The 12202-nt window shown below is 50.1% G+C and overlaps 1 protein-coding gene across 8 annotated transcripts in view; it reads left to right on the top strand.

Moving 5' to 3' along the window:
- The window catches only part of KIF1B (kinesin family member 1B), a 109863-nt gene that overhangs the window by 57302 nt on the left and 40359 nt on the right, over positions 1–12202 (top strand). For 4 of the 8 annotated variants that reach the window (XM_078607961.1, XM_078607960.1, XM_078607955.1 and 1 more), the window contains exons 8-21: positions 146–223; positions 759–824; positions 1875–1892; positions 2525–2603; positions 3101–3179; positions 4066–4208; positions 5869–5907; positions 6798–7081; positions 7608–7687; positions 8438–8513; positions 10461–10540; positions 10885–10991; positions 11344–11427; positions 11967–12147. In XM_078607961.1, the coding sequence (XP_078464087.1) occupies positions 146–223; positions 759–824; positions 1875–1892; positions 2525–2603; positions 3101–3179; positions 4066–4208; positions 5869–5907; positions 6798–7081; positions 7608–7687; positions 8438–8513; positions 10461–10540; positions 10885–10991; positions 11344–11427; positions 11967–12147 (1394 nt within the window). The remainder of the gene's footprint in view (positions 1–145; positions 224–758; positions 825–1874; positions 1893–2524; positions 2604–3100; positions 3180–4065; positions 4209–5868; positions 5908–6797; positions 7082–7607; positions 7688–8437; positions 8514–10460; positions 10541–10884; positions 10992–11343; positions 11428–11966; positions 12148–12202) is intronic. The other 4 variants (XM_078607957.1, XM_078607958.1, XM_078607956.1 and 1 more) reach the window with 4 other exon arrangements.

Here is a 12202-nt window from a genome sequence, read left to right as displayed (position 1 = left end):
TGTGTCAATTTACACGTGCACGTCTTGGTTTTTATAGGCATGTGCTCTTATGTGTCTGTGCATATTTGATTGTTGTGCGCGTGTTTTATTTCGTGGCTTCTGTTCTCCACGGCGCCGCGAGCGATGATTTGTCTCATGTGCGCAGGTCAGCAAGATCAGCCTGGTGGACCTGGCCGGGAGTGAGCGGGCCGACTCCACGGGAGCCAAGGGCACTCGGCTCAAGGTGAGAGAGACCCACGCCCCTGCGTGGTCCTGCCCCTCTCGGCACACGGCACCTCCTGCACCGCCTGCCAGGCAGCTCAACCTTCTACAGTGCTCATCTTAGGCAGGAAGGTGGCGGCGGCAGCAGAGTGGTAACACTCGTGCCTCACAGCAAGGAGGCCCTGGGTACGATTTCCTACTGGGGTGCCTTTCTTTGTGGGGTTTGTATGTTCTGCCGCTGTTCTGCCTGGGTTGCCTTTGGGCTTCACGGTTTTCTCCCAGAGCTAAACTTATACATACAATGTAACTCGTATTGGCCAAACATCCCACTGCTGACAGATGACCTTAGATGGCGTTACACACAGCAGCAACATGGTCCCCTCCTGTGCAAACTTGACAGGACCCTCCTGAAAAAGAGTCCTGAGATTTTCTAAGAGTTTTCTGGGTAAAAATGTCTTTTAGTAATAATAATAAATAATAATCAGCAAGCCTGAAGTGCAAGTGTTCGTGGTCATCTCGTGTTTCTGCTCACCCGTCCAATGCCTTGCCGCACACAGGAAGGCGCTAACATTAACAAGTCTCTCACCACGCTGGGCAAGGTGATCTCCGCCCTGGCCGAAGTGGTGAGTGAGGAGCTTCTTTGATGCCCATCAGGCTGCGTTTGCCAGGCTAAGGTTTTGTGCGTTGTTGCCACCGATGTTGCTATCGCCTTTTCCGGAAATGCTGCGGGCATCTTCAAACAAAAACGCGCCCTCTGCTTCACAGCGGACCGTAACAATCCCCCGACGTCATTTGAAACGAGTCAGCCATTGTGTGCTGGCGATTCGGTCCAAATTTGAAAAATGACACCACAAATTCCTCGATCGAGGGTTACATACAGCAACATCGCCCCCTACTCGGAAGACTTGTGTGATCGTGCATCATCACAATAATAATGAAGATTATTCTGATAAAAGCAGCACTGGGGCAGCACTCATCCATCTCTAATGGTGCCTGTGGGTCCGTGGTAGAAATTTCAAATGGCTATGGTGGATAGTTTCCAGTGTTCCTATAGACAACCATTGCTCACTTCCCCTAAAGTGGTAATCTTTTTATCAATCATGCAATGGATGACAAGCTGAAAGGATCCCAAGTGGGATTTTCTCTTAAGACAGCGGTTTGAAAACTTTTTGCAATGGTGACCCCCAATCAAGACGACTGATGTACCATCCCCCCCTCTCCACTCGCCCAATAAACACAACTTAGCCACATTACACAGGGAGATCACATGTCCACACCTCTAGTGTTGTGTATTAGTGTGTTTTGTGTTGGTAAGGCCTGTGTTCCAAGTTGTGTTTTCATATTTTTGTCAAACAAGGTGCTCACCTTCAACACGCACATGCATATTTTCTCTATCCATGCAGCAGCCTAAAGACTATCGGGGAGCATGCCCCACGGGGTCCGAACCACTGCTCTAACACAATACCACCCATCTTACTCCTCTCTCAACCTTGTTATTGTGTGCTGGGTTTTTTTGTACGAATTACAATGACATTTGTGCGATGACGTTTTTAATGTTGGTGCCTGGGTGGTGTTTGGAGGCTGCTCTTGCTGTCACCGCACAGATGAATTGATGAACTGAGTAACTGGCTCTTGTGTTTTTGCTTGCTTCACACACGGCCTCCCTCGCTTAGGATTCTGGACCAATCAAGGTACCACAAAGCCCTGCCTGCCGGTCCGCAGACCTGTCCTGTTTGTTTATCTTTTTACGGTCAGCGATCGAAATGTAAATGTAGAAGTCCCCGTATGAATCTCTTGCGTCCAGCCGCTCACGGAGACACCGCAGAGTAGGGATAGGGGCCCCTTCTGAGAAGCGCCAGTACGGAGCACCACTACGTTGACCCCACTGGTCACGTTAATATTCTGATGGCGATGAGATTTTGTACCAACCAACTGCAGTGATCATTTTTGCGTAAGCAAATATACTTATTTTGACACAGTTATTGCATTCCGCACCTTGACTTAATCTGGGAACGCTTTCTTGAACTTTTTTTAATGCTTGGCATTCTCAGGGTTTATTGGAAGTGGCTGAGGCTCAGAGAGAGAAACTGAGGCACGCAACATCTTAAAATTAGCAATAAATTCAAGTAGACAAGATAATCCACGTTATTTTAAAAGATAAACACGTATGGAGTTCTTCTCTGAAGAATGCTGCCGATTGGAGGAACGCATGCTGATGCCGCGGTCGTACGTTTGAGGTGGTCACATGATGATGTCCTGTCTTACATGGTGTCGCTTTGCTGGTCGTGTTGATTTATCTTCGCCGATGTTTATTTTTCCACAGCAAAGCAAGAAAAAGAAAAAGATGGACTTCATCCCTTACCGGGACTCAGTGCTCACCTGGCTTTTGAGAGAGAACCTGGGTGAGTGGGGCGCGTTCGTAAGACGCTTCTTCTCGCCACACCGATTCCACAAGCACGCTTCATTGCCTCGGGCGGCAGGGTGGTGGTGCAGAGTTGACGCTTGTGCCCCACAGCAAGAAGGGTCTGGATTTGATTCCTTTCTCGGGCGCCCTTTTTGTCTGGCATTCATGTTTTCCCCCTGTCTGGTACAGCTACAATACCGTATCATTTTAATGGTATTGGCCAAACATCCCAATGCAAAAAAATACCTTCAAATTACTCAATTGGGATCACACATAGCAGCAACATCACTCTCTACTGCAACCACATGGCAGCACCGACCTGATAAAGTTTATTGACACTCAGTGAGGCTTTCCTGGGTAAAGAAGCTGAACGACAATATCAATAACAATCTGTAGCTGACTTCCTGGCTGTACATTAAACCCCGAGAATGAGACGTGGTCGCTAATAAATTTATGATAAAAAAAATTGTTTTGCTCAATTGTTCCTTTGTGCAGGAGGGAATTCCCGCACGGCAATGGTGGCAGCGCTCAGCCCAGCCGACATCAACTACGACGAGACGCTCAGCACGCTGAGGTAGCGGCAGCGCGGCCCAGCTGCGCCCCCTCCTCCCTCCCTTCGTGCCACAAAATGCGTCCCATCGCCCGGCCTAGAGGCAGTGGGGGAGGCTGCCCCGAGCCGGACGCGGAGTACTGGGTTGGGTAGCTTGCTGCTACCCACATGCCGGCACCGCTTCCATGCACCGAGCGGTCACGAGTCGATGGGAGCGGTCAGGAGTTCGTGCCAGACCTTATCTGGCTCCACTTGCGTAGACATTTTTACGAGGGCGTCTGTGGCTCTGAAGGAGGAGGTGGCGTCTCCTTTGAGAAACTAGCGAGTAGCATTTGACCACTCGTCTATGATGACAGTTTGGGGCCATGATTTGATTCACGTGCAGTCACAGTTGGATACAATTGAGATTTGCTCAACGTTCGTTGTAATTGCAGAATCTTTAGTGACCACAGGTGTTCACGACCCTAGTCAAATGCAATGAAGAAGAATTGTAACAAATAGTTTTTTACATACAGGAATCTATACATGTATCTTGAATGTAAGATTTAATTTTCATCAATGAAACAACGCCGAAGAGTAATGCAGCGTTTGTCCATGTAACCCCGTTAGTTTTGCTCAATTAAACGTCTTTTGTTTCGAGTCCACATTCTTGCTTTCCCTTAAGGAGAGTGAGGTTGAGTGAGTTGGTCTGCTGAACTTCTCAACCCACTGCTACCCTACCCTGTCACACCATCCTTGATGTTTTTTGGCCACTCATCACATTGGGCCTTTGGGCCTGTGCTCAGAAATTGCATAAAAACAACAACACCACTCCTCTTCCCGTCGACATTCCCCACTGAGGCTTCTCTAATGGGAAAGTTGGAACGGAGCGGAGGTGACGGTGAGCACCGGCACCGTTGCGTGTGTGCAGGTACGCAGACCGAGCCAAGCAGATCAAGTGCAACGCGGTGATCAACGAGGATCCAAACGCGCGACTCATCCGCGAGCTCAAGGAGGAGGTGGCGCGGCTCAAGGAGCTGCTGCTGTCCCAGGGCCTAGGCGACATCGTCGACCGTGAGTGGCTTCTCGCCTGCGTTCCGCAACGCGCCAACACTCGCTCGTTAAAACCCCAGCGACGGTGCCGATGGCACCGGCTTGAAAATCCTTTACTGCTGTCTTCCGTGGAGAGACTAGCCCCGCCATAGAAATGTGGACTTTCCACTATCGGCTCTCGACTGCCATTGGAGATGAGCGCCACCTGAAATGTTGGAGACTTTCTCTTTTCCTCCATTGCTTCTATGTCTTGCCAGCTCAGAAGGAGGGAGGTCCTTGGTCCTGAATATTCACTCTATATTTCTCAAATGTAAGATTGTTGTTAATAATGAAGATGCTGGTAAAGTATTGTCTGGCCTATTTTTTATGATCATTCCGTTTCATATTTGCAAAATGTAAGAAACGATTAAAGAGTCATACTTTTCACGTTAGCCAGATGGGCAGTGCCTCACGTATGCTTCCACATGGTGAGCGGTTCCACCAGAAACCAGATGATCATGAAAAATATATATACGCCGCAGAATTAACCAAGGTGACCTGCCGGATGCGAACCGCAAAGCTTTGCCACGGGTGGTGAACGCCCTCCGCTGGGCCTCGTGGCTATCCCATAATGATAGGCTTGGTGCAGTGACCCAACGTGGCCCCTCTTTATTTACCCAACAATAAAAGCAGAAGATGATGATGATGATGATGTGAGAGCCGGGGGGGCGGGTGGCCGGGAGGGGGGGTTGGCATATTTCAGTTAGTCTCCTTGGCACTTGTGTGTGCAATGCCACGAGATATAATATCGCACGCGGCGCCGTATCTGGCTTCTGCTCTGCACCGTCATTTATCCCCCCCCCCCTTCACCGTGCGTGTCGCAACATGGTAATAATTTGAGGAATAAGAACAATTTTAGAAAATCATTAATTGCACTGAGGTTGAGGCGACGCATTGCGCTGAGTTTAATTGTAGTTCTCGATCGAACATTGCTTCCGATTCACGAAATATGCGCACATTATAAATTGTGTTTATTACTTTTCTAATGTAAATGTGGTGCACATGTACAGAGCCAGCTTGCGGTCGTAAACCGGCCTTAATCGATGGTGAATCTGTTCTGTTTATCTCTTCAGCTGTTGTATACCGTAACAGTTCGCAAACTCCATTCGTTGGATTCCATTCCGGTCAAGCATCCACACCTACTCACCCATCTGCGTTTGCAAGCACTGCATGTGGCATATTTGTGTGAAAGGAGGACTGGCTGTAACTAAAAGTTGGACCACGCTAGTTCGTGAAGACCAGAGCTTTCAGAAGCTCTGCTTTGCTTTGTCTTTCCCCTTTGTCAGAGAGGGGTGGGGGTTTATTGTGACCACCCCCAATGCAACTAACTTATTGCTGCACTGTCATTATTTTCACCTGCATGGTGTGAACAGCAGGAGTCTCTCACAAATGTACTTTATTTAGGGCTGCCTTCCAGCTTTGTGGGTGTGGTGGTGGTGTGCAGATCATTTGTTTGGTTTGGCGGAGGTGTGGGTTGTTGGTTGATGCAGCTTGTGATGCTGTGGTGCGCTGGGTCGTGCGGTGGTGTGTTGGTGGTTTGTCGTGTGCCGGGTGGTGTGCAGGTGGCGTGGTGGTGTGCGGTTGTTGCCTTGACTTTCTGACTGTGCCCTCTCTGTCCTCTCCGTCTCATGCCGCCCCTCAGTTGACCCCGAGTGCGCGTACATCGGAAGCGGACCCAAATGTGTGTATCGTCGGCTTCCCCCAAAACCCGCTTCCCCGTTGCCTCGTGCACACCGCCTCACGGCCTAGTTTTGGCGCTTTGCCAACACGGACCCTCGCAGACCCGGTCCACGCATGGCTCCTCGCGCCCGCCAAGCCTAGCGCATCCCGTACGCCCGCTGGGCATCAGGATCAGGCGTGTGGCCCGGACGTGGAGAGCTGTGTCGGATCGTGGTGGTTTGGTTGGAGAGCCCCTGACCCAGGCCCGAGTTTGTGACACACGTGCGTGTGGCCTGCTTTGACCCCCCCTCACTACCGCCTGCTGTCCCTACACCCTTCTCGCCCTGTTCCGGTTCAAGGTTTGCTCCCTGTGCACGGCCATGAGCTCGCGTTGTTGTTGAACTGGCACTAATGTTGCAGTAAATGTTGCTTGAAATCGCACTCATGGTGGATAAGCTCTCGCGCGGGGTGTTATGCCGCCACATTATTGTTTGCCTTTCATGTTTGCCCAACTGCTTCCCCTTAATTCCTGGCTCTTTGTTTTATTTTTGCCATAAAACACGCAGCTGATGTAACTTTGGATACGCTTAAAGAGCAAAAACCCCATCCAGTTATCACGAATTATAATAAGAACTTCTATAGGCTATCCAAATCCACAAGCTGACTTCCTGTCTGCTAGTAGTCATTGTTGATTAATGTGACAATCCCTTAGACTCGCATTAACGCACCGTGTGAAAGTAATGCCAATGTACTCAACCCACATTTAATCTGCAGTTAAAATCATATTTTTACAAACTCCTTTCTCACATACTTTTTTTTCTTCTCCCTTCCTTTTTTCCTCCCCTCCCATTTTTTCCTTTTCTCCGCCCTCCCTCATCCCGTCTCCACCCCCCCCAACCCGGACCGAGGCAGACATGAAAGACGTTGAGAACAATAACACCGAGGGGCAGGTGGCGGGCGACGCGGGCGACGCTAGCGCCACCGACAGTGACCGCCCTGATGCTCTCTCCCCAGCCACGACTGCCCTCGCCTCCTTGGCCGCCTCCACCAATTCCCCGCTCATGCTGTGCGGGCAGTTGGGCATCGGCGGGCCCGGCCTCATCAACATCGCCAACGCCGCCGCGGTGACGGCCGCCACCCTGCAGGAGCGCATCATGTCGGCGCCGGGCAGCGAGGAGGCCATCGAGAGGCTAAAGGTGAGCGCGTACGCGGCGTACGCGGCCTCCACCGTTCGGGAGATGGCGGTGGCGTGGCCGGATCGCCAGTTTGCGGCGCCACGGGAGAGCTATAGGCTGGTGTGTCGTTTTGGTTTGACGGAAGCGTCCCCGCGTTCGAGTTCCGGTCACATTGTCTCTCCGCCCATTTGAGCGACGAGTGGGTGCCCCTTGTCTCCATGAGCCAGTGGAAATTCCACATTACCATGGTGAACGTCGGCTCCTCAATAGGACGACCGATGTTGACTTCCACAGGGCATTTATCACTTGATTTGTCTTGAGAGGTTGATTTGAGCTAAATTCTCTCACTGTAGCCACACCTGGACAGGTGTCGTCTTCTTATCGGCAGGGGATTCATCGTGTATGGAGCATCACACCACCTCCTACACCTCAACTCAGTCTGTGGCTCCACCTTCACTGCCACTACGGGAGATGCGTTTGGTTGCTGAGCTCTGATGGAGCCGTTTTACACTTTTTTTTTCCCACCGGCTCGTTTTGTCCTTCACAGGAAACGGAGAAGATAATCGCTGAGCTGAACGTGACTTGGGAAGAGAAACTAAAACGGACGGAGGCGATCAAGAGCGAGAGGTGCGTGCTCGTCGCTGCTCCCCTGCATGTTAGGACTCCTGTTTCCCAGTGACAAGGCTACCATGAAGTAGACTTGTGTGTGCACTGTCCTGATCCTGAAAGGCAATGTAATCATCACATACCTGGTAACCCCTTATCAGTGCCCTACATTATTACAGACCAATTCAGATCTTATTAGTCACCCTGCGCCTTTATAAATCTCAACGTTCATCCTACAAAGTCACATCACAAGGGAGAAATACAAACAAATAGACAACATTTTTTTTTGCCCGTATTGAAACAGCTGTACGCCGTATGGACCTGAACTCAATTTCCCAATACAAGAATACGGGTAAATCATATGGGTTGACAGATATGTCATCACAATTAAGTTCATTTGGTATTGTCCCCATTCTTATCGTGCAAGGGTGTCTGTGGTAGTTACAGTCGGGGGCGATGTTGCTTTTTGTTATCCAAATTGAATAATCTGCAGGTAATTCATTTTTTTTGGCAAATTTGGACTATGACGCTGACATGCAATCGCCTACTTAGTTCAAATCACATCATGGGATCTTTAACGTCCTCTGTGAAGCAAACATGTAGAATTGTATGGTTAATACGCAACGCAGTAATAACCAGGACGGCCTGCTAGATTCGAATGACGAACGTCTATAACAAGCGAGGGATGCACGTCCAGGGGACTATGTAAATGTAATGTCGTTGTCGTGGTTGGTGTTGTGCGATTGTTTCAACTTCGGTTTGCGGCTCCAGGGAGGCCCTGCTGGCGGAGATGGGAGTGGCTATCCGCGAGGATGGTGGCACGCTCGGAGTCTTCTCTCCCAAGAAGGTGATTCCTTCGTTCTGCACCAAGTTCCATGGTCACGGGGCTACCGTTACGTTGCCTTCTGCGGCATTGCTTTTGGTGCTGCTGCTTTCATTGGTTGACTTTGCACATTTGTGTGAGTGCGTTTCAATTGGTACTGTTTTGCTTCGACATTATTAGTTGCTGGAGACGTTTGTTTTGTGGCAGTGTGCCACGTGGCAGGAGAGAATACCGCTTGTGTTAACAAAAGCCTGCAGCAGCGTTGCGATGCACCGTGCTTCAATGTTTGTGTTGCGCAATTGTGTGCTTTCTGTCAATTAACTTTTCACTAATCTCACATTTCATTTTTCGTTTCATGCCAATGTTCTCTTGTAACCCTCCTAATGCTGAAAATGCTTGCAAATCCATGTGCCAAACAAACCAAACTACCTGTGACAGCTTTTCACTGGGAGACCGTGCAAGCTGTTTACGGACCCCGTTGGGGTATTTTCCCCTAAAAAGGTTGGTTGCTCAAGCGATTTTTGTTAGTGTGCTGAAGTTTTACTTTTAAAATGTCCCTCTTGCTTAACCCTTTGTGAGCATCAATCTGTCCTTTTTTCCCCCAGATCTGCAAACTAGATTCTTTACCCCCAATGCTGAGCTCTGTGTTCCCTTCCTGCCTTGGGGCCCTGGTAGTGACAGCAGCGCACTGTTGGTGAGCGTGTGCTCGCGGTGCACTTTGTCTGCAGTGGGCAATGAGTCCGGCCAGAGTTATACAACGGAGTCTGGCTCCTTTCCGTGTGAGCAGCACCTGCCCAAGGCCACAGTGGCATCATTTGGAACCCGCTTCTCGAGAGAATCATCGAGCTCAAAATCCCATCCGTTGTTATTTGATTTGTATCTCAATCTGGTGCAGCCCTATTATGAAGGCCCCATTTTGATATCCTTCATTGTATATGCAGAACATATGCATGAAATGGATACACATGGCAAAATACTGTCTGCAAGGCTTGTATCAAGGGAGTGTGGTAAAGGGGGACTATTTGGACTGTAATGTCATCAATCAGGGTCGTTGTCTGACCTCTCCTGTTCCCCAGCCGACTGTTGAATGCTTCCCAGAGTAGACGACGCAAAGTGGCGAACTGACCCGAACCAACTAATGCCACGTACCAGGGCCCTGAATTCTTGAGAGGAAAGCACTTTCACAAGAGATGTATTTAAGCCTTCCCCACTCCCATCACGGAGCCCCCTCTCCTCGATATGTCTGAGTGTCATCTCTAACTTGCGTGCCGTGCAGTGCTCCGGTGATGTTCCCTTGGGCATGCACAACCAACCAGACACAACCTCCTTTGTGGCGAATTAATGCATAGCATGCCAGGAGCCCCGTGTGTCACTGCGAGTCAATGCTATGTCAGTTGCAGATTGTCACTCGTGACTCTTATTTAAACCCAACGCTGTGTGTAAATGATAAGAAACCTATCGCTCCAGAACAATGAGCGCAGGCCGGAAACAGACGGTGGCCTAAACAACAATGCGACCACAAGTTTAGTTCTTGAGCTGGTGGTTTGGTTAAGGCTGACAGAATTGTACATGCAATGCGGTGATCAGTTGACATACATGATGGGAGTTGTGCCTGTGTTAACTATGTATAAATGTTTTAAACATTGTTTATGCAGAGTATACATAAACTTTCTGTAAACGATGAGAGCATTGCACATGCAATGTCGTGATCACATGACACACACGATGGGAGTTGTGCCTTCCTGCTGGTTGTGAGCAGCGCACCTCTGTGTGTTGTTAAAGCTCCCTAATCGATAGACCAAAGGGATGGGGGTGGCCTTGTGTGGATAGTAAACTAGCCCTGCGACCGCGGCGCTTGGTAAAGAGGCGCAGGCTCTGCTGGGGAGCGTAGAGACAGACAACGCTGCGCGTTCTGACACTGACGCCGCCGCCGCTGCCGCGTGCCCTGTTCCTCCAACACCCGCCCGGCAGACCCCACATCTCGTCAACCTTAACGAGGACCCGCTGATGTCGGAGTGCCTCCTGTACTACATTAAAGACGGGATCACAAGGTGAGTGCGGAGTTTGAGAGCGCTACTACCATAATCGTTAATAAAGCGATCGGTTAATTTCCTCCATGGACATATCTTTGTAGATGGCAATGAAACATCATGGTATCTGTGCATGCAAATAACTCATTCATAGTTGATTTTTAGGTTAGGCCACATAATGCTCTGGTCAAATTTGCATCAACGAAAAAGTTTTGTTTCTGATCCCAGAAGTGACATCACTAATACGATGTCACTTGCACGCTTGGCACCAAATGTGATGTCGCGCACGATTTCCTGCATCTCGTGCCGGAGTCGCGAGATTCACGATAACGCGGGTACCCGTACGGGGCTGTGCGCGTGCGCAGGGTGGGTCGCGACAGTGCCGAGAACCGGCAGGACATTGTGCTGAGCGGGCCCAATATCCGCGAGGAGCACTGCATCTTCCGCAGCGAGACCAAGATCACGGGTGAAGGTGAGCCGCTCCGATCACTCGTGGTCGCTGTGGTGTGTGCACGGGATGCTGAGGATGGTGGCGGTGATATAGATGGTGTTGAAGGTGGTGGCGGTCATGTTGATCATGATGATGATGGTGGTGGTGATTATTGATGTTGATGGTGGTGGCGGCGGTGATGGTGACGATGTTGATGGTGGTGGCCGTGGTGATGTTGATGATGATGATGGTGGTGGCGGCGGTGATGGTGACGATGTTGATGGTGGTGGCCGTGGTGATGTTGATGATGATGATGGTGGTGGCCGTGTTGATGGTGACGATGATGGTGGTGGCCGTGTTGATGGTGACGATGGTTGTGGTTCTCACGTTGCAGTGGTGGTGACGATGGAGCCGTATGAGGGGGCGGAGACGTACGTCAATGGGAAGAATGTCACTGAGCCCATGGTGCTGCGCTCGGGTGAGCCTGAGATTTTTCAACCAAGAATCTATATTTATGATTTTGGAGAAAATAAAGCAATGGTTGTTTTTGTTATTGATTGCGGATCAACAAACCATGACAGAGGTGACACACTGCGTGTTACGTTTGCACTCGAGCGCTCTCGAGAGGAGACTGATCCACCAACCCTTGCCGGTCAAGTGCCGAATTGCAGCCTTGTGCCACCATTCCATCCTCGGTGAACTCAGAAATGATCTTTGAATATTAAACCCACTTTGGGCAGCATGGTGGCACAGTGGTGATGTTCATGCCTCAAGTCAGAAGGTTCAGGGTTCAATTCCTGACTGGGGTGCCTCTTTGTGGAGTTTGTTTCCTCTAGTTTCCCCTCATAGATAAAAATAAAACCACAGTGTAACTGGTATTGGCTAAACATTCCAATACCTTAAATTTACCTGCAAAATAGTCAATTGGGTTGACAATTGTCTTGAAGCGGTGAAGCTTTCCTGGGTGAACTCAGCGTAATAACAATAACAACAACAATGTTGTTGCTGCTGCTACAGGAACTCGGCTGATCTTGGGGAAGAGCCACGTGTTCCGCTTCAACCACCCGGAGCAGGCACGCGCCGAGAGGGAGCGCACCCCGTCGGCCGAGACGCCGTGTGAGCCCGTCGATTGGTCGTTTGCCCAGCGCGAACTCCTGGAGAAGCAGGGCATCGACATGAAGCAGGAGATGGAGAAGCGGTGAGTGCTAATTTGCGGGCAAGTCGGCAGCAGTTGTCCTATGGAGAGACTTGCC

Source organism: Lampetra planeri, chromosome 28 (genome assembly GCF_965212315.1).
Source record: "Lampetra planeri chromosome 28, kcLamPlan1.2.h2, whole genome shotgun sequence".
In the NCBI taxonomy this organism is placed as follows: Eukaryota; Metazoa; Chordata; class Hyperoartia; order Petromyzontiformes; family Petromyzontidae; genus Lampetra; species Lampetra planeri.
Note: the sequence above shows the minus strand (reverse complement) of the source record. Positions and strands in the feature narration are given on the sequence as shown.